Source organism: Anopheles stephensi, chromosome 3 (genome assembly GCF_013141755.1).
Source record: "Anopheles stephensi strain Indian chromosome 3, UCI_ANSTEP_V1.0, whole genome shotgun sequence".
Taxonomy (NCBI): Eukaryota; Metazoa; Arthropoda; class Insecta; order Diptera; family Culicidae; genus Anopheles; species Anopheles stephensi.
The window spans coordinates 43,146,524-43,170,124 of record NC_050203.1 but is presented as its reverse complement, the minus strand read 5'-3'; the positions used below and the strand labels follow the sequence as shown (position 1 = coordinate 43,170,124).

The window sequence follows — 23,601 nt, the reverse complement described above, 5'->3', positions numbered from 1 at the left end:
TTTTGTGCGACAGATTTTGTTTTTTTGTTTGGGTAAGTGTTTTGAGTTTTGAGCCGCAAATAGCCAAAAATAAAGAAATTGAGATACCATGCTGCTTGTGGTCAACTATCGTGCGCCACAAATTAAGCTTAAACGATTGGAAAACAGAATATTCATATAAAAAAATATGAAGATTCCGAGCTTCAGAAGTTTCCTCTCTAGATGGCGTCCTTTCGATATCCCAGAGAGAAAAAATCCATACAAAAAAAGAAAAAAAAGAAAGTTTTAGAGTAAAAAAAGAAAGTGTAAAAAAAATCACTGAAGAGTGATGCGTTCAGTAGATAGCGTTTTGTCACTATCGAAAAGCGAAATGATCGAGATTATTTCTCCTATGCTCTGCACACATGCTGAACTTCTGGGCGGTTCGGTGGCAGAGGCGGTAACGGCGCCGGTCTTCACAGGACCGGAGTTCAAATTTCATCCAGACCGCCTCCCCGTACGCAGGGCTGACTACTTTTCTACGGGTAAAATCAAGTCACAGAAATGGAAGGCGTTACAACTAGGTTTGTGATGCCGTGTGATACCTCCAATTATAGGAGCTTACAAAATAGTGCGAAACAAAACGTTTGAGAGTGTTTAGAACTCTCTCAAGGAATTCCTCCCGTTGTTAAAAGAGATTTTTGCATATTTTAGATCTCTTCCTCAAAACCTCCGTTCTTATGGGAATTGTGAAAAAGTTTTTTTTCATGCGTGTGCGATCGGAAACATGTTTCAAGGACACACACAAACACGCAAAGGCTCAAACTCGCGCACACACTCGCACGTACACACATGTGCGAAGGATCATGCCAAGAGGTTTGATTATTGCAAATATGCATGTGTGCGGAGGATAGGAGAAACAATCTCGATCATTTAGCTTTTCGGTAGTGAAGAAACGCCATCTATTGAGCGTATGACTGAAGCTCTGAAACTTTCTTTTTTTTTTGTGTGGAGTTTTTGTCTCTGGAATATCTAAAGGACGCCATCTAGAGAGGAAACCTCTGAAGCTCGGAATCTTGATTTTTTGTATGAACTTTTTGTGTCGGGGATAACGAGAGGACGCCATCTAGTGATCTTTAGGATTGTCCGGGGGGAATCCTCCTTTTATGTCCTATTCCCGCTCTCTTCTCGGGGTCTTGCTTCCTTCTCGGTTTGGGGTTCTTCCTTCCTTCCTTCTTGGTGGTCTTGCTTCCTTCTTTCTCGGAGTCTTCCTTCCTTCGTGGTTTGGTAGTCTTCCTTTCTTCCTTCCTTCCTTCCAGGGGGTCCTCCGGGAGATGGTTTCCTCGTCGTGGTCGGGACGAAAATGGACTGTGGTACTTTTTTAACTTTAAAGAATTTATTGATTTTAGCAATACGGCCAGGCCGTTCTTTATGAATAAAAAAAAATTGTTTTTTTTTTTTAATCGTAAAGGACGGCCTGGCCGTATTGCTTAAGAATTATTGATAGATGGCTTAGAATGAACATTATTTACATATTTTGCTAGACGTAGCTAAAAAGCTTTTCAGAGCTGTTGTCATGGTGTATGCCAAGAGGCAGTGCTATTGATTAATGATTAAGTGTTAAATGCACTAAGGCTAATTGTTATTTTAAACTTACAAACTAATCAACAACTTAGGAAATAAATCAAACTACTAACCTTAAACTATCTAACTGCCTTATTCTATAAATATCAGGTTTTTCACCGGCTGGTGTGTTGAAACCGCTGCTGAAGTCGGCAATGATGTTGTCTGTTATCTCGTCGAATGGTGCTGTGTTCGCTGCATCGCTCCTCAAGCCGCGCCAGCTAGGAGCGTCCAGGATGAGTCGAAGGATTCTATTGCAACTGGTTTGTATCTTCCGCAGGTTCGTCCCTGCACTGGTACGCCAGACAGGAATGCCGTACGTTGCTGTGGGCAGGACGATCTGGTTGAAGATGGCTATCTTGTTGGATGGGTGCAGCTTGGAATGTCTGTTGATAAGTGGGTAAGGACTGTGGTACTGATTTCCAGCCGTTTATATAGCGTCCTGACCGTATCGTAAATCCTCCTGTGTTTTGTCTTTTCCTTTGTCCTCTTGCCTTTTACCAGTTATGTCCAGTCTGGAGCCTTCCCGAGAATTCTATTGTTCTCGGCCGATCCTACCCATGTGACAATTCCTCGTAGTTTGTTGCATTCCTACTAGATTCGACTCCTACTAGGTTCCTATTAGATTCGATTCCTATTAAGTTCCTACGGGTGCGTGGAACGGGTTCGTGTAATTGCTAATATTTTTGTCTCGGTAGGGGCTCTGGTCGCCACAGATCAAACCACTGAAGCTTTGAAACTTTTTTTTAGATGGAAATTTTGTTTTCCAGTCGTTTAAGCTTAATTTGTGGCCCTTGGATCCAGCAGTCAGACTAACCGATCGTGACAATACGGTCACCAACCTAGAATAATATGAGCATTGAACTTGCAGGACATCGTTCCTGTTGCTGAAACACAAGGTATGATATGTGTGTCGAAGAAATATGCCTCGCGCTCACTGAATAGGTTACAGGGACCCATTGGGGTCCCTGAATGGCAGAGGCAACAGCGGCGCCGACCTTCACACACCAAGACGAGAGTTCAAATCCCAATCGATTCGTTTCTCCTTACTACGATGACTGACTATCCAACTACTTGATATTAACGTCTAGTAAGCATATTAAGATGGCCGGCATGACCAGCAGATGGCAGCGATGGTACGTTACTGCACAGACCTCTTGAGGTTGCAGTGCTAAGCTAGGATTGTTTTATCTTCGTATATACATAATTAAAATAAGAGGAAAGCGGATGCTGTTGTTTTAGTACGGGCGACAGCCATTCTCTAAAAAAAAAAAACAAATTGTGGGTATTCTGTACTGTTTTACTAAACCATAATTGCACGTTACATTCGAAACTTGACACTACAAGGGGATCAAGAGATACAAATAACTAATTCGATCAGTTTTTCTTTATGCTGCCCTTCCAGGATTGAGCACGATACGCTAAGCGATGCGCATTCATTGTAGCATCTCTACGTTTTCGCTTCCCCGCACTAACGCCAAGATGTAGCAATACTGGATTAGCGACCAGCGCAGCTGCAATCCCCAGTAAAGCCGCACCAGCCAAAGGAATCCATATCGTTTTTGTGAGGTCCTGTAAATCATGACCGGATTGAGAGAATTAAAACAATACTGACATGATTGTGAAAAGCAACCTCCAACCTTGATCAGATCACTCTTACCTTGGATCCGTATGGGTTGTTCAAGCCGTATCCGCCGTGCCCATAATCGTACGAACTTTCGTAATCGTGCACTCCGTAATCGATTGGACGTGCGAGACCATAAACAGGCTTCCGATCGTGGTACCCATTCGAAGGGTAGACGCTCCCGCTACTAAATGGTGCTTTAAGTAAATCAAAACAAGAAAAACAATAATTTAACAGTCCTCAAATATCTACACACGGTAAAAACGTACAGAAGCCGGGTCGTGTTTTACTGGGGTAAAATGGGCTATTGTTCGAGTATTTATCATCGTAGTTTGATGTTATGAAATCTTTTTTGTATGCATCTGGACCATCATAGTATTCGGGTGTCCACAAGCTGGACCCGGAGGTCGGAACCTCATTTCCCTTCCAGCGGTCAGCACTGTCTTGAATGGATGATCTGGTTTTAAAGTTATCGATGCAATGTACAGACGCTGCACAAAGAAATAGTATTGCACGACCCAGTCCTGTGAGCCTCCCGAGGCTTCGAATTGCCATTTAGCTCTGTTTGGCTCCTACTAAGCTAGGATTAGTTCAGTCCCACGCGTAATCCGTTCACTGCTTCGACACTGTACTGCACTGTCTGCCGAACTGTTGCGACTTTTATAGCCAAACAAACCTAGCAAACCACGCGCAAAGAAAGGCTTGCGATAGGTGAGAAAACAATAAAGTTCGTCTTGTTCTTCAATCGATTCGATCTTGGAAGAACAGAACAAATGAGGAAAAGTTGAATAAGGTTGTAACGAGAAAAAGCCATAGTAACATGGTGACTGAAGTACGTACAATTTGCCTATAGTGATAATAAGAACGATTAGAAGTATTTATAATCGCGCTTGGAAGACACATTACATTCAACTTTGAAGCTCGTACCAATGCAAGTCAAGGGTCGATGCCTGCAAAGAATAGACCGTTTTGTTACGCTAAGTCTAGCGCGGCCCAATGTCGGGCTTGTTCATTTCAAGGTGCTGTGCTTTTAAAGTCACACTTACCTCACATGAAAAGTTTGACGGCTTCGGATGATTTTCAATTAGCATTTATATCTATCGTCTGCCTTCTGTACTCGAGTGTTAGTACTTTCCTCAGGCTGACATCAGGGCAGGATGTGTTGTAATATAAAAAAGTTGTCCAATAAGTGCAATGAACTGAATGATCTGACGAGTGAATCTAATTCTTGTTGGAATTGTTGTTGCGTTGTTGTTAACGGCGTTGTAATGCTCTTATAGTATGATGCGTTATAGCTTATATTTAATAGCAAACTGTCTTCAGAACTGAAGTGCGTGTTCTTAGCGCCCTCTGGGATCGAAACATTTTTGTTACACGACAAAATATTTCAAAGCTGTTTGTTTTCGCCCAGACCTGCAATGGTATGAAATGTTCTTGATTTACCACAGTCTAGATATAGATATTGGCCGTATTTCATATTTTCGCTTCTAGGTGTAACAAATCCATCTATTCACCATCATTCCTGAAATAAGATGGATCGAAAGTTTGAAAAATTCTCAATCTGGCACATTGGAAATGTTTCAGACACCTGCTTGATATTAGATATTCACGCGTTTCTACATAATAATGGTTTCGGTACTAAAACTTGAATCTGCTTCGTGTGAAAAAGTTCCGTTGAAAAGAAAATCTCGTTTGGGTGAACCATATTTTAAGCTTCATACAATTCATTGTAAAATGTGACGTGAAACATTTAATATAACATCATGGAAAAACTTGGAAATGGCTTAAAGGTTGGAACGCGTGAACACACACGCACGTGCACAAACACGAACTCACGCATGCACACCCAAAAACTTCTATGCCCAGAGATTTGCTTCTTATTGCATTCGTTTTAAGTATGGATGTACGCAGAGGATAAGAGAAACAATCATGATAATTTAGTTTTTTCCGATAGTGAACAAACGCCATCTATTGAGCGCATTAGTGAAGCTCTGAAATTTTCATTTTTTTGTATGGACTTTATGTCTCAAGAACATCGAAAGCAAGCCATCTAGTGAGCAAACCACTTTTACTTTTTTATATGGACATTCAGTTTTTCCGTCGAATAAGCGCATTTAACCGTTTGGCTTGTGAAAGAATACATTTTCCGTGTTGTTAAGTAAAAAAATGGTACAATTTGTCCTTTCTTAATTTTTGTCACCATAATCTACAGTCATTCTCGCGTGAACAGCAATTGAATTTCAATAATTATACTCTATATGCACCTTGGCCTTCTTCGAAATGGATTCATTGCGATCCGTCCCTTGATTCGAAACCGGATCGGATGGTACGTTCTTTTTCGAAGCTGAACATCTCTAGGGTACAGTTTTCTTCCTTCACCTCTTATTGTTCGCTGTGTTATTTTTCAGTGATGGCGGCGTAGAGTGAAAACTTGTAAATTCTATCGTCCTTGTAAACTGGTCGCTGGATCGCTGAAAACGTAGCAATTGTTGAATCATTTTCTGTTTTTTATTTGTTTGCCTTTTGTTTGCCTTTTTGCGAGGTGCTTTCATGGTTTCCTAGCCATCCGTGAATGCACCATCCATCAGAACGGCAGTGATTGAGGCGAGGCATAAAAGCGATATTGTATTAACCTGTTGGGAGATTGAATATTCAGGTTAAATAGATTTTGCCAACAGATTCATTGTACTGGCTGTTGTTAGCGCTATATAACGCTATATATAACCGCGAGCAGGCGTGTCGGTAACGATTTTCCTGAAGTCGTTCTCTAGAGACGATCCGTATACACCATAGGCGCTTTCTATATGAGTGTATGGCAATTGAACGGCACTGCATATTAGGTAGCGCTTCGTCGATCCTTCAAAGTTCCAGTCGGCCAGACACAAATTCTTTGCGAGCTCAAGTGCAAACCGGAGTGAAAAGAACGAGGCTGACAAAATTCTACCACGGTGTTAAATGGTAATGCATGCCAGAAAACCGCAACGTTTGCTAAGTGATGGGTAAATTTCAATTTTTTTAATTCCTCCAATATTACAAAATTTTCCTCACCTTCTTCCCTTTGCAATAGTCAAACATGATAACATAGCATTTAGTTCCATTCTGCTTTGGGTGGGTATCAAGCAACGCCAATCATGTTGTGTTCTGCTACCCATTGGCTCTTTTACTTGCTGTCAATTCTCTCTGTGCATAATGTTACCTAAGGAACATATCTACGGTTTGTCCAAAAAGGCTTTCCTCAGGTAACATTTAGTTTGTTTTCATTACGCACAATCATCTTACGCTGTCCATTCAATGTAATAGAATAACAAATAATGCATGATGAACGGTTTCTAACAGTTTCCTTTTTTATTTTTCCCTTTCAGGTATCACCAGTCTCATCAGTATCAGGTATTACAGTTGTGTTTATACACATTTATTACTATTCAATGTCAATGGCTCCATAGACAGTACAAGCAACAAACGCCTCCAAACTGTATTGAGCTAAAGATTAAAGTCGCACAATTTTAGGTCCGAATGTTTGAATTACAATTTTCAATGGATCAGTTGTTATTGCAACGTTTTGAAAAGAAATATTTTAATTTGCTTCCAAAAGGAATGTAACTGCAGCAGTTTTTTTTTCTTTGATTGGTAAAAGTTTCCATGAAAACAATGTTTTGATTGTGAGCTTATCATATTCATGTTCTCATTTCGACTAAGCCAAGAAAAAAGGGTGTAAGACATCTAGGATCGAATACGAAGGATTCTTTCGAAAATCACAGTCTCATGCTGTTCGGATACGGTATCCAATAGAAACCAGCTATCAAAGAAAAAAGTTATTTGACAATTGAACATCTACATCTTGGGACGAATTGTTGTTTTTTTTCCATTCAGTTCAAAGATTTGATGCTGGGTGTCTAGAATGTGTGTTAGTAACGAGCAGGATGTACTGTAACTTTTTTTTCGTTCGATGCGTGTTGTCCTTCCAACTATCAATTGCTGATCCTGTTGATGTATTCTTGTAGATAAGATTGAGTATGGTAAATCCAATTACTAAGAAGCTTTGATCCTGGAATCTGTTCCAGCTCTAAGTACCATCACCCGTTCCTAAGATCCAAAAGTCACTGTTGCATGGCATCCTCCAAGCAAGATCTTTTTTCGACAATTTGTACACGTACACTGAACACATTTTGGCATATACTTAACGAACCGAGCCTGCACTTCATTGCTGTTCCCAATATTTCTTTACGATATTCCTGCCGCTCAGTATACTCATTAGCGAAATATTTCTAAAGTTTTGTCTACTTCCACGAATTCACTTCACAGTTGATCAATTACGGGAAAAACTGGGACTAATCATGTTTAGAATTTGATATTGGTTAATAGTATGTAGCAGGTTCTGAAACGTATGTTGCACCCTGAAACGCGATGTGTACTGTTTTAATATTTTTGTTAAGAGCCCTACACTAATGCGAAACAAACAGAGAGCACTTTTTCATTTATAAACTGAACACAGTAGACTGACTGAAATGAAGGAGGATTTGAAACGAGAATACGATCTTTTTCGAATCGAATGATCTGCTAGCAATCTGCTCGTAAAAATGGCCCATTTTCAAGAGGATCAATTTGTTTTAATTTTTAAATTAGAATTAGTTTTGTTTGCTGTTTTAGATGGTAACGAGTTTTCTTTTAATGTAAACACATAAACAGGATAAAACCACTGTCATCCCTAGCCTCCTAACGCACGCTATCATATAATACACTCACTGTATAATTTATTAAGTTTAACTTACTGTTGAAAACAGAAAACTAATTAGGATCATTGCTTTCAGAATTCTAAATATGGTTCCTCTAAGCGGGACTATGAACGCGAGACTACTTCTCGTTCTACAAGCTATGCTCGGGACCGAGACAATTCGCCTACCGGAGGATCGTTAAATGGTATTGTTTGAATCCTGCTAATATTGCGAGTCGTTCTAGTTATCGTTAAACTTATATTGTCTTCTTTTTTCTTCTAGATTCACCTAGGGATCGCGAAAGAGAACGAGATCGTGACCGCGAACGAGAGCGAGAACGGGATCGCGATCGATATCAATCAGGATATACAATGAGTAAGCTACGCGAAAAGGAACGCGACCGAGAATACAAAAAAGATAAATATTCAGGTGGGTCCGAAGCGTTGTGGTGTGTTTGGCAAGAATTCAATACGCCTAGGTCCTGCTGGTCCAGTTTGCTAATTTGTCTACGTTACACCCGATTGCAGATTGTTCCCGATCACCGAAAAGAGGTCGCAGTGAACGAGATGTTGATCATCGTACGATACACGATAGGAGGTTTAAAATAACGTCTTCGCTTTTGGACAAACGTGGAACAGCCAGTGATGATCGTGAACGCGAAAGGGAACGGGAGCGAATTGAAAGAGACCGAGAACGAGAGCGCGACCGCGATCGTTTACGAGACCGGGAACGGGATAGAGGTGGCGGCAATGCGACAACCGGCAACGCTGCTGGCAGTAACAGCATCGGAGTGGTTGGCAGTATTTCAGCGACTATTCTTGCGGGAGCGCTTAACAGTGGCAATGTTGGTGGCAGCAGTAGCAGCAGCAGCATGCTTAATGCTTGTGCAAGTATTACTTCGGGAAATGCAAGCGGCAGCGTTGGCGGAAATAACATTTCCGGAAATATTGTTAATCAAAGTAATGATCGCGACCGTGTAAGTCGTGTTGGAGACTGGAGCGAGCATGTAAGCTCGTCTGGCAAGAAGTACTATTACAACTGTAAAACAGAAGTGTCGCAGTGGGAAAAGCCGCGTGAATGGATTGAGAAAGAGAGGTAAGGTGGTTGGCCAGTTTGAGGCAGATTGTGGCATCGGAATTAAAATTTAATTCACTTCTTTCTTGGCAGCCGTGTGTTAGGCAAAGATCAACAGCGGGACTATCGCGAAAAGGAACGGGAGCGTGAAAAAGAACGGGGTGGAGAGCGCGAGCGAGATGATCGCTATTCATCAACTGTTGTTAATCGTTCGTCCGCTTCAGCATATGGAAAGCATTCCGGCAGCAGTAGTAGCAGTAGTAGTAAAAATAACTCTCGAGGACGATGGCAGCATCACGAATCTTCACTATCCTCTCATAGACGTCGAACTTTTGAAGACGAAAATCAGGACATGGATATCAGTCCCGGAGATTCCACGCCTACGTCCGAAGCTAGCTATTCGCATTCGAGTACACCAACTGCTGGTCTTACGCAGATAGGATCCCAGCATTCACAGACAAACCATGGCATAGGGGGAGGTAGCACCAGTACCCATACGACAACGACAGCTGTTTCGAGCAGTTGCGCGCCGCTATCATCGTCCGTAGTTGCATTGAACAACAACGTTAGTAACAATAGCGGCGTCATGACGGAGGGAGCAAACCACAATCTGCCGGTCCATTTGCCAAGAATGCTAACCAACGCTGGAGTGAACCAAATCGGGTTAACAAACAACACCCATGCAGCGTTAAATCAGCAACCTCCGCACAATGCCACCCCTTCGTCGAATTCATCGTCATCTTCATCGTCTGGCGCGAGTATATCGTCCCCATCTCTGCACCATACCGTGCATAGTGCCGGCGGCACCGCTACTTCGGTATTAACGTGTGCCCAGGCAAGTCCGGCCGACGTTGGGATGTTGAGTTCTAACGCTCCGGGGCCCCCATCATCGATAACGGTTTGTGTTTTGTCGTTGGAGTGTGAATTGTGATCCAGTGGCCAGTACTAACATGTTCCATTCGTCTGTGTGCTTTTTTGCAGTCCTCACAACAACACAACGTTTCGCATTCGCTGGCCCAGCAGCAGCAGCAGCAGCAGGGTGCTTCAATTGTTCAACAGATGCCTCAGGTGCAACAACCACAACCGATACATTCTCAACAGTTAGTTCAATCCTCTATACAGGTGTCGTCTGCTGGCAGTGGGACATCCATCAGTGTTACAACGTCGTTGGCAGGGCTGCCTAAAATACTTTCTCAAATCACGGGAAACAAATCCATTGAACACAACGACCTCAATCCACAGAAAGCTTTACAAACGATTAATAACGCATTAATGATGCAGTCTCGGCAGAATAATCACGGCACTATGCACGATATTAGCGGGAACAGCTCCACATTGATTAACATAAGGTAAGTTTTACACTGGGCGTCTAACAATAAGTTCCTATTGCGGTCTGCATCTCTGTAAGCGCGGTACGAGTGTGCCCTAACACGGCAATTGATAGTGCTGCGATGAAACAGTAAACGTTGGCGAAATGTTGTTGCTACATCATTTCTAACTAGCGCCAGACGAATCGCAACTTGTCCATCTGGTAGATTCTTACAGTTGTATGATCAAAGTTTAATTTTTGGTGTATGGGGCACGCTTATTTGGATATGGGCATGCGCCGAACTTCACACGGAGATCGAATCCCCGTCCGGATCACCTCGCCGTACGTGTAGGACTGAATATCCAGTTACGGGTAAAACCAAGTCAAGGAAATTAGTAATGACAGGTCGAGACCTTTCGATTTCGGTTGTAGTGCTTTTTTGCACTTAAGTTTTTGATATGCTTTGTAATTTTCTGTTAGTTCCATTTTCTGTGAATTACTTTGACTGTGGCACGTGCTGTCCATTGCAAGATCGACTTTAATTTGCTATAATATTAGACCTAAAATTCATAGAATGAATGAATGTGTACTCTAAAGCATATTGATTTTGAGGCATTGCCGCATGCAGTTGTAATGGGAAATGTTAACATGCTAATGGTTCTGGTGATCGTTTAAGATAATAGTTAAACGAATGGGTAAATAATGTCAATAATGTGATGGTGATAGAATGACGGCCGCGTTGTCTACATGAACGCGGTGCCATTGCTTATGTAAACACAAAGGGAATTGTATCAAATCCCATCCTGTGCTGTGTAAAAGTTAGTTGAAGATCTTAGGAAAACAATCCTATCTTTGACTGAATCAAGATATCGATTCCGTGACTCCGGTCCGCGACCGAAATTTTATTGAACTTTCTTGCCATTTTTGGTATGGCTGTAGCTAGTAAAAGTATCGGCAACAGTAGTTTCAAAATCGGATATAATAAGAGACATATTATACACATAGAGTTAAATGAACATGTTTTGGGAATTTTCCAATGGAGCACTGATAAAAACTCGATTGCATCAGCAGTTTGATTTCCTTATAATACTGAGGGAGTCGCCGTGGTTGTTGCGGCACCAGTGACGGAGCCCCGTCGGCTACCACGTATAAGTGGCCCGTAGAAAACGGGCCCTGTAAAAGTGGTGGAAGATGTGACAGCGGCGCCGGTTTTCAAACGGAAGGACTGGGGTTTAAACCTCATCTGGGCCGTTCCCTCACAGTGAGAAGTGACTATCCACCTATGCGGTATCAATAAGTCTAGTAAGCCAGAAATGGCGTGCATGATCTTTAGAGGTCGTTAGCCCAAGAAAGAAGAAGAAGAACTTCCATTTCGCCTAAGGTCCTTCATATGACTAATCGAGCTATGACTGCGTGGTATCCATCTTCATAAATACGTCAGGGCCTGGCTATCCAATTGCCGTGGTATAGCTTAGTCTGTCAAAGCAATAAATGATCGGCATGACCACACAGATCATTAAACCGAGCACAGAAAATTACCGTCGAACATTACGCGTGATGCCTTAAACAATCCTAAGAGAAACGTGATTTAATTGTGCCGTTTGAAATTCGGGTATTAAATTATTCTTGTGAAAAAGGTGACAACATTGCTTCCCTTCTTTAAACTCAACACCTATATCTGTGTGCTGTAATTTTATGTAAACCACTAAAATTTCCTTTCAAATTTATCTTTTTTTTTCAGAGATCACGCATTACAATCACCTCTCTACAATGTATCTAATTTATCACACCCTGTCCATTCGACGTCACTATCCATCGGATCTGGAAGTAATTTGAATCATAGTACACACCACAATCACTCAGCTAATAGTCATTGTAGTAGTCAATCGAATATGATGCACAACGTTGGTTTAGTAGGTTGCAGCAGTGGCGGTAACACAATTCTTACGGGCGATGGACCGCCAACACCTACACAGGAGCTAGAGTTGCCGTTAGTAGATCATAGAAAATGTGAGTAAACTTTCTTTCGAACAGCTTTTTTTTATGTTCAAACCAACTATTATTTACAAGGTTTACTGTGTCATTTTGCGATACGAATGGCATGTTTCGCCGGTTTTTACATGTATTTCCATTTCCTTCCGAATATATTTCGATAGCTTCCATATGATGTTTGGCACAAATGTCAAACCGAACCCAAATGAAATGCAAGCAAACCAATTTATGGAGGGTAGTGCATTTGTGAAAAGATTTTATACTTTAATAGTAATATTTTAATTGTTTTTAAATCATCTCACAAGCAGTTATCGCAAACTATTGGTTTGTACGCGCCAATCCTACGGAAGGATTTAAAATACATTCGGATAGAATAGAATTACTCGATGGAAATGGAAATACATATCAAGACTGACAAAATATACCGTTCAAATCGCAAAACGACTAGGTAAAGACTGTAATTATGTTGAATTTGACCTCCTGAAATATTTAATGTAACCTTAATGTACCTCCATGCTTGTTTTTGTGTTGTTGAAATTTTAGTAGACGGATTGGGAAGTACAGTAGTAACGACAGCTACGACTAGTTCCGTGAGCAGTTTGCAAAGTGTCATGGCGTCGTCTCAATGTGGACGATCCCAGGGCCCAAATTTAACGCCTAGTTTAGCAAAATATTTCCGAGCCGATCTTATATCTCACGTTACTGGATGGCCGTCAGAAATATTAGAGAAAACGGTAACTATAATAAGCATTAAGCACTCTAACGTGGGACTCCAATAGACAACACATTGCGAATAATGTTCTTCTACATTTCAGATTCAAAAACTGTCCGAAGAGGCACACATTTTAGGGGATTTACAGTGCAGCAAAGTATCCGCAGAATTGAAATGTGCCAGAAGTTTAGTTAGGATAACCGAAATAACTGCAACACTGCAGGAACAAAAGTATGTATTTCTTTCACATCCACAATAGCCACAAAGTGCATGCATAAATGTAGCGGCCATATTTTGGCCATTTTGGTAACACGGTGTTTGAACTATTGAACTACTGCTACATCAAACATTTATCCAATGTTGAGTTTGATTGATTTTCTTCTTCAAAAAAAGACGCCAACCCTCGTTGCTAATAGTTAGTTGCATTGTAGTTTTCGTTGTATCAAATAGCTAGTCGACTTACAAATTGAACGAGTAGAACTGTCGAACAATTTTGCTTAAAACGTGCGAGCCGTAAATCATATGAAAATAATACTCCTTTAACCAAGCAAAATCTATCTAAAAAGTTTTTGAAAGCATTGGCCACTTTTTTCGCCTTGCGTGGTCAATCCACATGCACCAAATGTGGGATCGTTTCTGTTACAATGGTTTTTTTTTCATATTGTTTAGATTACATAGATTAACTGTTTTCTGAATCGTATTGTTCTCGATCGGAAAATATCATATTCCTTGGAGAGAGAGCCAATAGAGCCATTCTAGAAATAATATTTTGCCAGCTGGAGGCTGACAAGCCCAGCTCCGTTTGTACACTATTACCCACCGATTGTACACTATTGGGCTTCGAATCTTTGGCTTCTCATCGACCCGTACGTAATGTGCATCCTTCTTGGTGATACCTGACTCACCTGTTCTCCTTTTCCTTATCTGGTTTTATGTAGCTTCTCGTTCTTTTCGGTGCCGTTCTACGGCTGCTCTCTCACCCTTTCGCCATACTTAGCCAGAACGACCAGAACGATGCGTTGCTACGTTGTTTCAAGAACTTAAGGATCTGCGTTGTGTTCCAATCAACTCTTTCAACTTTTTGATTCTATCGCATATATATGCTTCTCCTTACATTGGCTTAGTGAACTATTATAACTGGGGTAGTCCGGTATATGGTATTACAGAATCATTTGCAACGTACAATTAGATATAAATTTAACTTAATTTCGGAGAGGAACGACTTTGTTTAACTTTTCATTCAAATTTAATGAACAGGAATCAACTATGTAACGAGTCGTTGGTGTAAAGAGTGATAACAGTTAACGTTTTAAGATGGTTGGCTGTAAAGTAAATAAAACTTGCCAATAAAAAGCCGCTCTTGTTGATAGCATTAAAAGCTTTTTATGTGCATGATACAAAAAAAAAACATTTCATTATCATTAACCGACTAATACAACGTTAGTACCTATTGACAATTGACACGAATGACGGTGGTGTACATGTTTCAGTTCTTCAGCCTTTCATCTTTTGCGAATATTGTAATTTAAGAAAGCAATGTATTAGTCATTCTGTAGACACCTATCTATACTTCATATACATGAAAACACTTATTTCAATTGCTTCTTTCAATTTCAGAATAATGTATCTACGGCAGCAAATCCGTAGACTAGAAGAATCCAAATCGGAAAACTCATTCATGTCATCAGATGATCTATAGCATATAGGTAAAACCTTGGAACGCATGTCCAGCCGGATATAGGAGTGCAAAGAACATGAGCAGCCGAATATGCGGTTAAAAGATTATAATTCAATTAAGAAAGATTTTAATGTAAGAAATAATAAGCTGTCAGACACACCATAACGATGAAAACATTCAACTGATGTGCTTATAAATACATACATACTATACTAGACGCAGGCTGTTTCTTATACAATAGTTTTACTAAAGTGTAGCTAAAGTAGCGTGTCCCCCATGACAAATATCACTTTGTAGTTTTGTTTAATGCGACTGATTTTAGGAAGAAAACAAATTTCGTCTACTTTACGGTTACCCTAGCCAACAAACAAGAATGACAATGCTATTGCCTTAGACTTCATGCGCTGTGGACCAAAGAAGCAACGGCGTGGAGATTTTATATGTAATTGAAAAATAATAACATTTTTGTTAGTAACTATAAATCTGCCGACCAACTCAATGCAATAGACCTTTTGGAATTACGAACCCTTGCCTTCCTGCGTTCAAATGTCCAATGTCCGGTCACTTATAAATGGATTGGACGTGTAAGTAATACCTCCTAGCTTGGCTTTCAATATATCTTTTCAATGTTAGGCCATGGTCGGATTAAGAGACTGAAAGTGCAAATATCTAATATAAGTACTTTAAAAACAAGAACCTGCTCATTGCCAACATTTTACACGTTCCGGAACGTTGAAATCCCACGTCCAGCTGCTAATTGATTTCTCCACTCTACATCTTGCTTCGTCGATTTTAAATATCGTGTTACTTTTTGCGAGTGACCGACACAGATAGAATTTGTTATATTCCGTCTGTTCCGATTATTTTACTACGTGTAAGCAAGTAACGAAATCACAAATGGCAGAACAAGACCACCCAGGGTTGTAGTGCAAAGGGTACAAGAATCCTCATCCGCTGGATAATCCAATAGTAATGGTTTGTTTCTAATATTGAGAATATAACTTTTGTTTTTTTACATTTTTTGTTCTACTTTATCGGTATTTTGGCTTTAGTTCGTATAATACATTCGGCTTCCTGTACTTTTTACAACTCCTCAAGACTGTAATAACGAAAATGCGGAGACTCGGCATCTAGAGGTCACATATCTCGTTTGCGGAAGACTTTACGGTTCCAACGTTGTTGTTTTTTTTTGGATAATAATATTCTACGATTCATACGGGTTGCTGTTCCGATCTGTCAAATAGGCGTTTATTCTTTTCAACACATTACATAATTTGCATTCTATTCATGTTTCTTCATTCAATCTCCACTACTGTTTTCCATGCTGCATTCGGAACGGGATGCGCGTGCATCGCAATCAGAGATGTTTTGGCTGCGGAATATGGACAGAAATGAGTTATATAATGCCGCTCTTTCGTATGACATTTTACAGTCGGCAAGCACCTACCGATTGCGTCGAAATGATGTAATGAAGATCGTACGGCAACCATTCTCCACGGTTTAGTGGTATTTGTAGTTTCGGTGGTGCTTCAGCTTGCCGTAGTTAATAGTGTAGAAGAACACCATACCACCGACGATAACTTGGAAAAACGGAGCAATACCAGTTCGCTTCGGCTGCATGTACTTGTGCTGCCATCTCCAAAAGGCACGGCTGAAAACTCCAGCCACGGCACGCGGGTTCTTATCCCGGCGTCCAAACCAAGAGCCAAGCTCGCTCAGCTTTACTTGGCCGAACGGGGTATCGGGCTTTCCATAAAAGCGTGCCGGATCGTACGGTCCATGGACCTTCGGATTATATTCCGCAGGATAATCGCCGATAGCCATGTTGTTTTTCCTTTCCACAGCCCCTGTGCTCAAGCTCTTGGTTGGTGGTAGGCTTTGGCAAACGAAAATAATTGTTGATCAGTTACAAGATGAATTATCTATCTATACGCAAAGAATTGTAGTACAAAACTCCAAATCAGGCCAATATTTAACTTACTTTTTTACGGCGCTAAGACTTTTCGTGGCGCAAGGGTCGAAGAAATTCACAAGACCGATTAAAAAAGTTGTCAAATAGCAGGTTCCGACAAAGGTGCCGACACTGACATTTTGCGCACAAAGTAAATAGAGACAAGATGCTCGGTTTTATTTGACATTTGGGTGAACAATTCATAGTGCAACTTTCCGAGTACAACAGAAAGGTATTTGGTATCAAGTGGTGGGCGGCCAGACACAGCGAAATAAAGTTAGAAGAAAAATCTGCAGATAACGTTTGGTAAAATTGTTTTGGTGGTCTGCTTGATTCGACCAACCCCCGTTTGCTTTGACAGATTGATGTCGGATTTCGTCATCGTTTTGTGACAAACGGGCGTTATTTAAGCTACTGTATCGATGTTGGTCATCGATGAGGTAGTTAAGCCCTGCCTACGGTGCGTCGGTATGGATGGGATTTAAATCATGGCGCTGCGGTGTGAAGATCGGCGCTGCTGTCGCTTCGGCCACCGGAACGCTCCAAACAAGACATCAGATATATAAAATAAGAAGGGTTATGTAAATGTAGTCATATAAAGAAAGATTCACCTTCAAGTAATACCGTTGAATTGTGCTAGTTTTGATGTTTTGTAGTATAGGGTAACGGAACTGCGTGATTAAAGCAGTATGAACAGATACTCAACGAGCTGCCATGTATCTTTGAGAACTGCAAATAGTCACGGCTAAAGTCTGAATGGATGCCCCCCCCCCCCCCCAACTCACGGGCACTCATTTTTGCAACTGAGTTACCCAAAAGGGACTTTTTTCTATAATTATTTATTCATTTATTATTTTTAATTACTTTGAATAATTATTTAAACGATTTCTCACATTTTTGCTTAACTTTTACCTAAATTTAAGGTAACTCCGAAGCGAAAAGTGAGTACCGTGAGTGGGGGGGGGGGGGGGGCATCTATTTAGACTTAAGCCCACTTCGCAATGATAGTTGTTCTTCTTCTTACTATTTTTTTTTCATTTTCCTGAAGAGAAACCCGAAACTGACAAGACGCACACATACACTCTCACAACCGGGTGTTTCATACCCGGTGACAGGCCGTTTCGACCCGTTTTTGACCAAAACGCGACCCGATTGCGCACTGGGTACATTTGCTGTATTTTGACAGATCGAAGCCATACCTCACTTCAATAAATCTTGTACTTTGATGACATGCTCTGCCAGTCTGTTTGTATGCGACGCCCGATCTTTCATTCTTTGGTGTGCGCGCTTTTGAGAAAAGTATCCTTTGTGTAAAAACTGTTGCTGATTAATATAAGTGATTGCTTCACTTTGCAATTATGTCGAAGCATAAAGTTTCGCTAGAATGGAAGAAACGTGTGAAAACGGAATACATGAGAATCCGGCAAAGCAAGCGTCATAAAAAGGTGGACGATGTACGTTCAGCTTGGAATCGGAACAGGTAGCGTCAATCGACTGATCTCCCACAAGAAGATAACCGAAAAGGCTAATGGAACGGAACATCTGATTTACAGGCAAGCATTGCTGGACATGCTCGTTGCGGAAAACGACACATGGCTGTCAACGAATGCTACATGGGTCCAATGCGAAGTGGAGCAGCTGCCCCATGTCCATTGCATGAAGAAAGCGGAGGTGATTGACCAAGAAGGTAATCATCAAAATGTACCGATCCGCGTTGTCAATGCAGTAACGACGATTCCAACCATGTACACATGGGCTCCGACGCAACAGAATTTTATGGTAGAAGACGAGACTGTCCTGCACAACATACCGTACATGGGCGATGAAGTGCTCGATAAAGATGGATCATTCATTGAAGAATTGATTAAAAATTACGACGGGAAGGTGCACGGCGATAAAGAGGACAGCATTGATGACGCCATGTTTGTTGAATTGGTACACACGCTGATGCAGTACACAAACAAACCAACCAATGCAGACGAACTTCCCTCCAATTCTAAAGCCGCTACGGTTGAAAAGATTCCAGTTGTTATCGTTGAGCAAGCCGCTGTTCCAAAAGTCCAAGCAACGAGGAAAGGGGTAAAAGAGAAAGAACACGAGGAAAAGTTGGACGACGCGGATGTTAAACCGAACGTGCAAACAATATCGTCGAATTTGAACGAGTTGGCGAGAAAGCAGGGTGCACCAAGCGTGCGAGCGTTTCCACCGGCTATTATATTTCAGGCTATCAGTTCCCAATTTCCGGAAAACGGCACAGGAGAAGAGCTGAGAGAAAAGTACTTCGAACTAACGGAGCGCGTTGATCCGGAACGGCCACCCGAATGCACTCCGAATATCGATGGACCACGGGCGGAATCGGTGTCGCGAGAGCAAACGCTTCATTCTTACCACACACTTTTCTGTAGACGGTGCTTCAAGTATGACTGTTTCTTACACCGTGAGTATGCAAGTACGCCTATAACAGTATCATCGAATCATAAGCCTTATTTTTCTGAACTGAACGTAGTGAAAAATCTCCCTTAATCTCATCCCCCTTGCTTACATCACGTTTGCAAATCGAGTAACAGCAGTATCAATGAAAGCCTTATAACCAATTGGGTTCGTTCCGTAATGTGCAGGACTAAAGATCCAACTACGGATTAATTAAGGCTCTCGACGAGATCGATGGCCTTTGACTAAGCCTCATCTGTTGTCCAGCCTCGGATCTGATAACATAGGTCCTGTTTAAAAAAATTTTGCAACTAGTTGAATCTATACGATATTGAACGAGTTCCAACCGTTCCAGAGCCACTTTACAGCAGTAAGTTGGCACCATATACTTTTAGGCTCCTTCTCGAGCTATAGAATCTGCAATAGACATTCTGGCTGAAAAGCTTTTCGGACGCTGTTTAAGTATGTTGGAAAACCCCTGCTTCACGAAATACTTCCCGTGCACCGTCATCTGCTCATTCAGAGTGAATCTCAAAAAGAAAAAAAGGGAATTTACAGAGGATTTAATGTGCGAGATAGGAATATTGTTAATATTATAAGATCAATTTTGCTATTTGCATGTATGTCTTTTTTGAATCTGAACCATGAAAGGCAGCAGACAAGCGGTTTTCAACAACAGCTTTTCTCCAACTAAAATAGTCAACTTTGAATGGTAGAGTAGTATCACTTACAACAAATTTTATTGTTTTTTTCTTTCTTTTCAAACGAATTTACAAAACTATAGGTCTGCAAGCCTGTCATCCTGGGCCAAACCTTCAGCGACGCAGGTGGCCGGAACTGAAGCCCCCGGGAAAACCATGCAGTGACACGTGTTATTTGCTGTTGGTAAGATGCTTCTGGTTGAGACACGTTGCTGCCAGTGTTTGAATCTCACGTCTTCACAAATTTACGATTGAACTGCAGGATGGCATCAAGGAGCAGATATGTTTGGACAACACAAGCAAATCCCCTGCGATGTTGGACTCGGGAAATGAGGCATGCTCGGAAGATAGCAACGATAGCAGCCACTACAGCAAGGATGCAACGTTCGCAAAATCTGGCAAAAGTGGCAGCAATTTGTTCGAGATATTCGACGCTAAAGACACCGAATGGAATGGTTCGGATAAATCATTCTTCCGTGCGTTGCAAAAAACCTATCTCAACAACTACTGCGCCATTGCCGAGGCAATGCTGGCCAAAACTTGTACGCAGGTGTATCAATTTGCGCAGCAGGAAGCGGCCGCCTTTCCACCGATTGAGCTAAACAAGGACAGCACCCCGCCGCGGAAGAAGAAGAAGAAGCATCGCCTGTGGTCGGTCCACTGTCGTAAGATTCAGTTGCGCAAAGAGTCCAGCTCGAACCATGTTTACAACTATTCGCCCTGCGACCATCCGGGGCAATGTGACGCAAACTGTCCGTGCTACAGTGCACAGAACTTTTGCGAAAAGTTTTGCAACTGTAGCAGTGACTGCCAAAACAGGTTCCCTGGATGCCGGTGCAAGGCCCAGTGTAATACGAAGCAGTGTCCCTGCTATTTGGCCGTGCGTGAATGCGACCCGGACCTTTGCCAGACGTGTGGAGCGGAACACTACGAAATTGGCAAAATTACCTGCAAGAACGTCAGCGTCCAGAGAGCTTTGCGTAAGGATACAAAAATACCTTTACACCACGTACGCACGGAAGAGGGCAGAAAGTGATATTAATTTTCGCTCTAACATTCGCAGATAAACACCTGTTAATGGCACCATCGGATGTGGCTGGATGGGGAATTTTCCTTAAGGAAAGTGCACAGAAAAATGAATTTATTTCGGAGTACTGTGGAGAAATCATATCGCAGGATGAGGCGGATCGCCGTGGCAAGGTGTACGATAAGTACATGTGCAGCTTTCTTTTTAATCTGAACAACGGTAAGTAATGGCCGGTGGTAGAGAAGTGTGCGCATATGATCTATAATGCGTCCGAGAGTACGAGCGATACTAAAAACCACTCGAAAATTTCCAGATTTTGTTGTGGATGCCACCAGAAAGGGGAACAAGATACGTTTTGCCAACCACTCCATCAATCCAAACTGCTACGCCAAGGTGATGATGGTAAACGGTGACCATCGTATCGGCATCTTTGCAAAACGTGCCATACAACCGGGAGAGGAACTATTCTTCGATTACCGTTACGGTCCAACGGAGCAGCTGAAGTTTGTTGGGATTGAGCGAGAAATGGAATTCCTTTAGATGCTCAGTACATAATTTTGCTTTTTTTAAAACTCTGACGAAGAGTATTCCGTGTCGAGTGGGGTGTTTGGAGTGTTCGTGGTTCACAATAAGAAACACTGATTGTCAGGTTGCGTTGATAGATTTTCTTTGCGATGTGCTTTGCATTGCTAGACAAAAATGGTAATTCTAAAAATGTAAAGCAGGCATACTAACCTAAGCCTTGCGATTTTAATAGTCTTATTATCAGTCCTACATTTATTTTCAAATTTACAATAATGATATTTTTTCCATTTTTGTCCTAGCAGAGTAACTATTTCAGTTGGCTACATAATGGCTACTAGCAGGAGGATTTTGCTTCAACTTGCTACATTGAAATAAGTTGTGTTTTTCGGTTTTCAATTAAGTCATTCTGCTCCCAACAGTCCCAATTTGACAATAAATTTTAGTCTTTTCCTTACTGTTTCCACTAACAGAACTCAAATGCTCTAAGTCACATTTTTCATGCACGTTCTGCACGTACTTTCTATAGGAACGAATGATTGGTTTTGGTTTGGTTTTTTTTTTAACTTGTTTTCTTCCTTGGCTCTACAACCACAAGAGACAAGTCAATTAGGCCTTAACCTCCAGATAGCCTTACCGGAATAATATTTTTACTTTTTGTCGAATAGAACGGTCGTATTGCTGGATTTGTTTTATTCCATGTAACAATTGAAAACTCGATACAATACCACAATTTGTTTTGTTGCGATCAGAAATCTAAATCTTCGGTGTGATATTTGAAACAGCTTTTCACTAGTACTTCAGCAATGCCAGTTCTTGAACCTGAGTCATCTGTCTACATCAATCATCAGTTTATTGCTAAACAAAAAGGAACATTTCCAATACTCTTATTTGCCGCTGAAAGATACATTAAAATATATGAGAATTACCGTGTACTGGCAAGCTTTTCGATGTACCTTTAAAACAGTCCCAGATGGACCTTATCGTAGATAAAGGCATTTTTATTTCTGGCAAAACTAAAATCCGTTACACACTTGAACGTCCCAATTATAAATAAAAATATCTATAAATAGAAAACCAACAAAAAAAAAAGACATAACGCGCGAGGGCGAGACAAGCTTTTAGATGAATCTAGAGTCTTCTCTAGGGTTAATCTTTTTATTGTATCATAAGGTTATTGAGCACATCTTCACTCTGGTAATTATTGTACTCAATAGTCTCCACGTCCTGCAGCGCCGTCAGTACAGCGCGTTCCATTTCCAGCAAAATTGCTGGTTTTTTGTACTGGAAACATATAGCACATATGTATGGTCGTATGCATAAAACGGACATATAATAGCGACCGCAGTAGGGTCACTGTCATTCATACATACCGTTATTATAAGGGTGCAATTTTTATGCACCACCGACAAATCATCCTGTTTTGTGACGATATTGCACCGTTTAAATTCCGGCACTTCTATCCTTTTGAAGTACTTCTTGTTGGAAGTTCTCACGACTATGGCGCCATCATTTTCGTCACACGTTACCATATAAGTGGAAAGGGGATAGGGTAAATTTCTGATTCGCCATTCAATAGCGTTTCGTGTAACTCTTTTCGCTAGCGTTGGTTCGGAACAAGATTCCTTCAGCATCAGCTCATTTTCCTTCAATCCCACAGGTATCGATTCACCAAGCTCAATTATCCATTCCTCTTTTTGCATTAAAACTGTCTTATTTTTCCATGCACGTCTCAAGACCACTCCAGTATCGGTACTGTATTCCTCAGCCATTTCCCTACCATCAGGAAACCGATAGTGCACCTTGCGTACGTTTCCATGTATGATGGACGATTTATCGGCACTTTTCACCAATGCCAGCCAGCTTTCGTATGACATGATGATAATTAGTGACGAGAAAGTAATTGCGAATTCGTCTGTGCTATACCGAACCGAACGATGAGCTGTAGTGAAGGACCGTGTTAAATTTTTGGGCATTTAAGCTGGACTGAAGATACCGAAACTTACTTCATAGCCTTCTGTAGGTAGAGTATTTCACGAAAAGCTGATGTTCTGTTTTGCAGCAAGATGCCGAGACTTGTTTACACAGAAAATGCATGGCAACAACCACCCTCCCGCGCGCTCTGCACAAACATCTCACACACATGGTGTTGACAGTTGGTTGACCCAGCTAACAAAATATGAAAATGACAGATGCATCAGTTAATATCAAATAATTTGACGCGATGTTTTTGTTTTTGTATGGTCTGGTTGTATTGCTTGGACTTGGACTGTTTATTTTCAGCAAAT

At 41.3% G+C, this 23,601-nt stretch overlaps 5 protein-coding genes and 1 long non-coding RNA gene across 7 annotated transcripts; 3 read left to right on the top strand and 3 right to left on the bottom strand.

Moving 5' to 3' along the window:
• The first annotated feature begins 91 nt into the window (after positions 1–91).
• On the top strand, positions 92–2,856 carry LOC118510925. The gene is made up of 2 exons (XR_004906082.1): positions 92–1,981; positions 2,352–2,856. It is a non-coding gene; the product is annotated as an uncharacterized LOC118510925 (long non-coding RNA).
• Positions 2,857–2,860: 4 nt separating this feature from the next.
• LOC118510923 lies at positions 2,861–3,834 on the bottom strand. The gene is made up of 3 exons (XM_036053333.1): positions 3,475–3,834; positions 3,242–3,402; positions 2,861–3,153 (listed from the first exon to the last, which is right to left on the bottom strand). Exons 1-3 carry the CDS (start codon positions 3,758–3,760, stop codon positions 2,959–2,961), a joined length of 642 nt encoding a protein of 213 aa, XP_035909226.1. The 5' UTR covers positions 3,761–3,834; the 3' UTR covers positions 2,861–2,958.
• A 1,755-nt stretch (positions 3,835–5,589) lies between these two features.
• Positions 5,590–14,889, top strand: LOC118511574 (WW domain-containing adapter protein with coiled-coil homolog). Its single transcript, XM_036054819.1, has 11 exons — positions 5,590–6,204; positions 6,568–6,592; positions 8,014–8,122; positions 8,200–8,346; positions 8,445–9,012; positions 9,085–9,889; positions 9,973–10,340; positions 12,042–12,310; positions 12,836–13,026; positions 13,108–13,235; positions 14,622–14,889. Exons 1-11 carry the CDS (start codon positions 6,161–6,163, stop codon positions 14,701–14,703), a joined length of 2,736 nt encoding a protein of 911 aa, XP_035910712.1. The 5' UTR covers positions 5,590–6,160; the 3' UTR covers positions 14,704–14,889.
• Positions 14,890–15,901: 1,012 nt separating this feature from the next.
• On the bottom strand, positions 15,902–16,817 carry LOC118511575 (putative ATP synthase subunit f, mitochondrial). Its single transcript, XM_036054820.1, has 3 exons — positions 16,664–16,817; positions 16,130–16,558; positions 15,902–16,054 (listed from the first exon to the last, which is right to left on the bottom strand). The coding sequence occupies exon 2, from the start codon at positions 16,504–16,506 to the stop codon at positions 16,183–16,185; it is 324 nt and encodes a 107-aa protein (XP_035910713.1). The 5' UTR covers positions 16,507–16,558; positions 16,664–16,817; the 3' UTR covers positions 15,902–16,054; positions 16,130–16,182.
• Positions 16,818–17,850: 1,033 nt separating this feature from the next.
• LOC118510092 (histone-lysine N-methyltransferase E(z)) lies at positions 17,851–22,040 on the top strand. Of its 2 annotated transcripts, none has more exons than XM_036051509.1 (6): positions 17,851–18,113; positions 18,187–19,070; positions 19,848–19,948; positions 20,027–20,744; positions 20,828–21,010; positions 21,105–22,040. In XM_036051509.1, exons 1-6 carry the CDS (start codon positions 17,992–17,994, stop codon positions 21,329–21,331), a joined length of 2,235 nt encoding a protein of 744 aa, XP_035907402.1. In that variant the 5' UTR covers positions 17,851–17,991; the 3' UTR covers positions 21,332–22,040. The 2 variants fall into 2 exon arrangements, with proteins under 2 accessions (XP_035907402.1, XP_035907401.1); XM_036051508.1 differs by having other exon boundaries at positions 17,858–18,113; positions 18,187–19,082.
• A 96-nt stretch (positions 22,041–22,136) lies between these two features.
• Positions 22,137–23,460, bottom strand: LOC118510093 (protein DPCD). Its single transcript, XM_036051510.1, has 3 exons — positions 23,320–23,460; positions 22,687–23,255; positions 22,137–22,597 (listed from the first exon to the last, which is right to left on the bottom strand). Exons 2-3 carry the CDS (start codon positions 23,188–23,190, stop codon positions 22,472–22,474), a joined length of 630 nt encoding a protein of 209 aa, XP_035907403.1. The 5' UTR covers positions 23,191–23,255; positions 23,320–23,460; the 3' UTR covers positions 22,137–22,471.
• Positions 23,461–23,601: the final 141 nt, after the last annotated feature.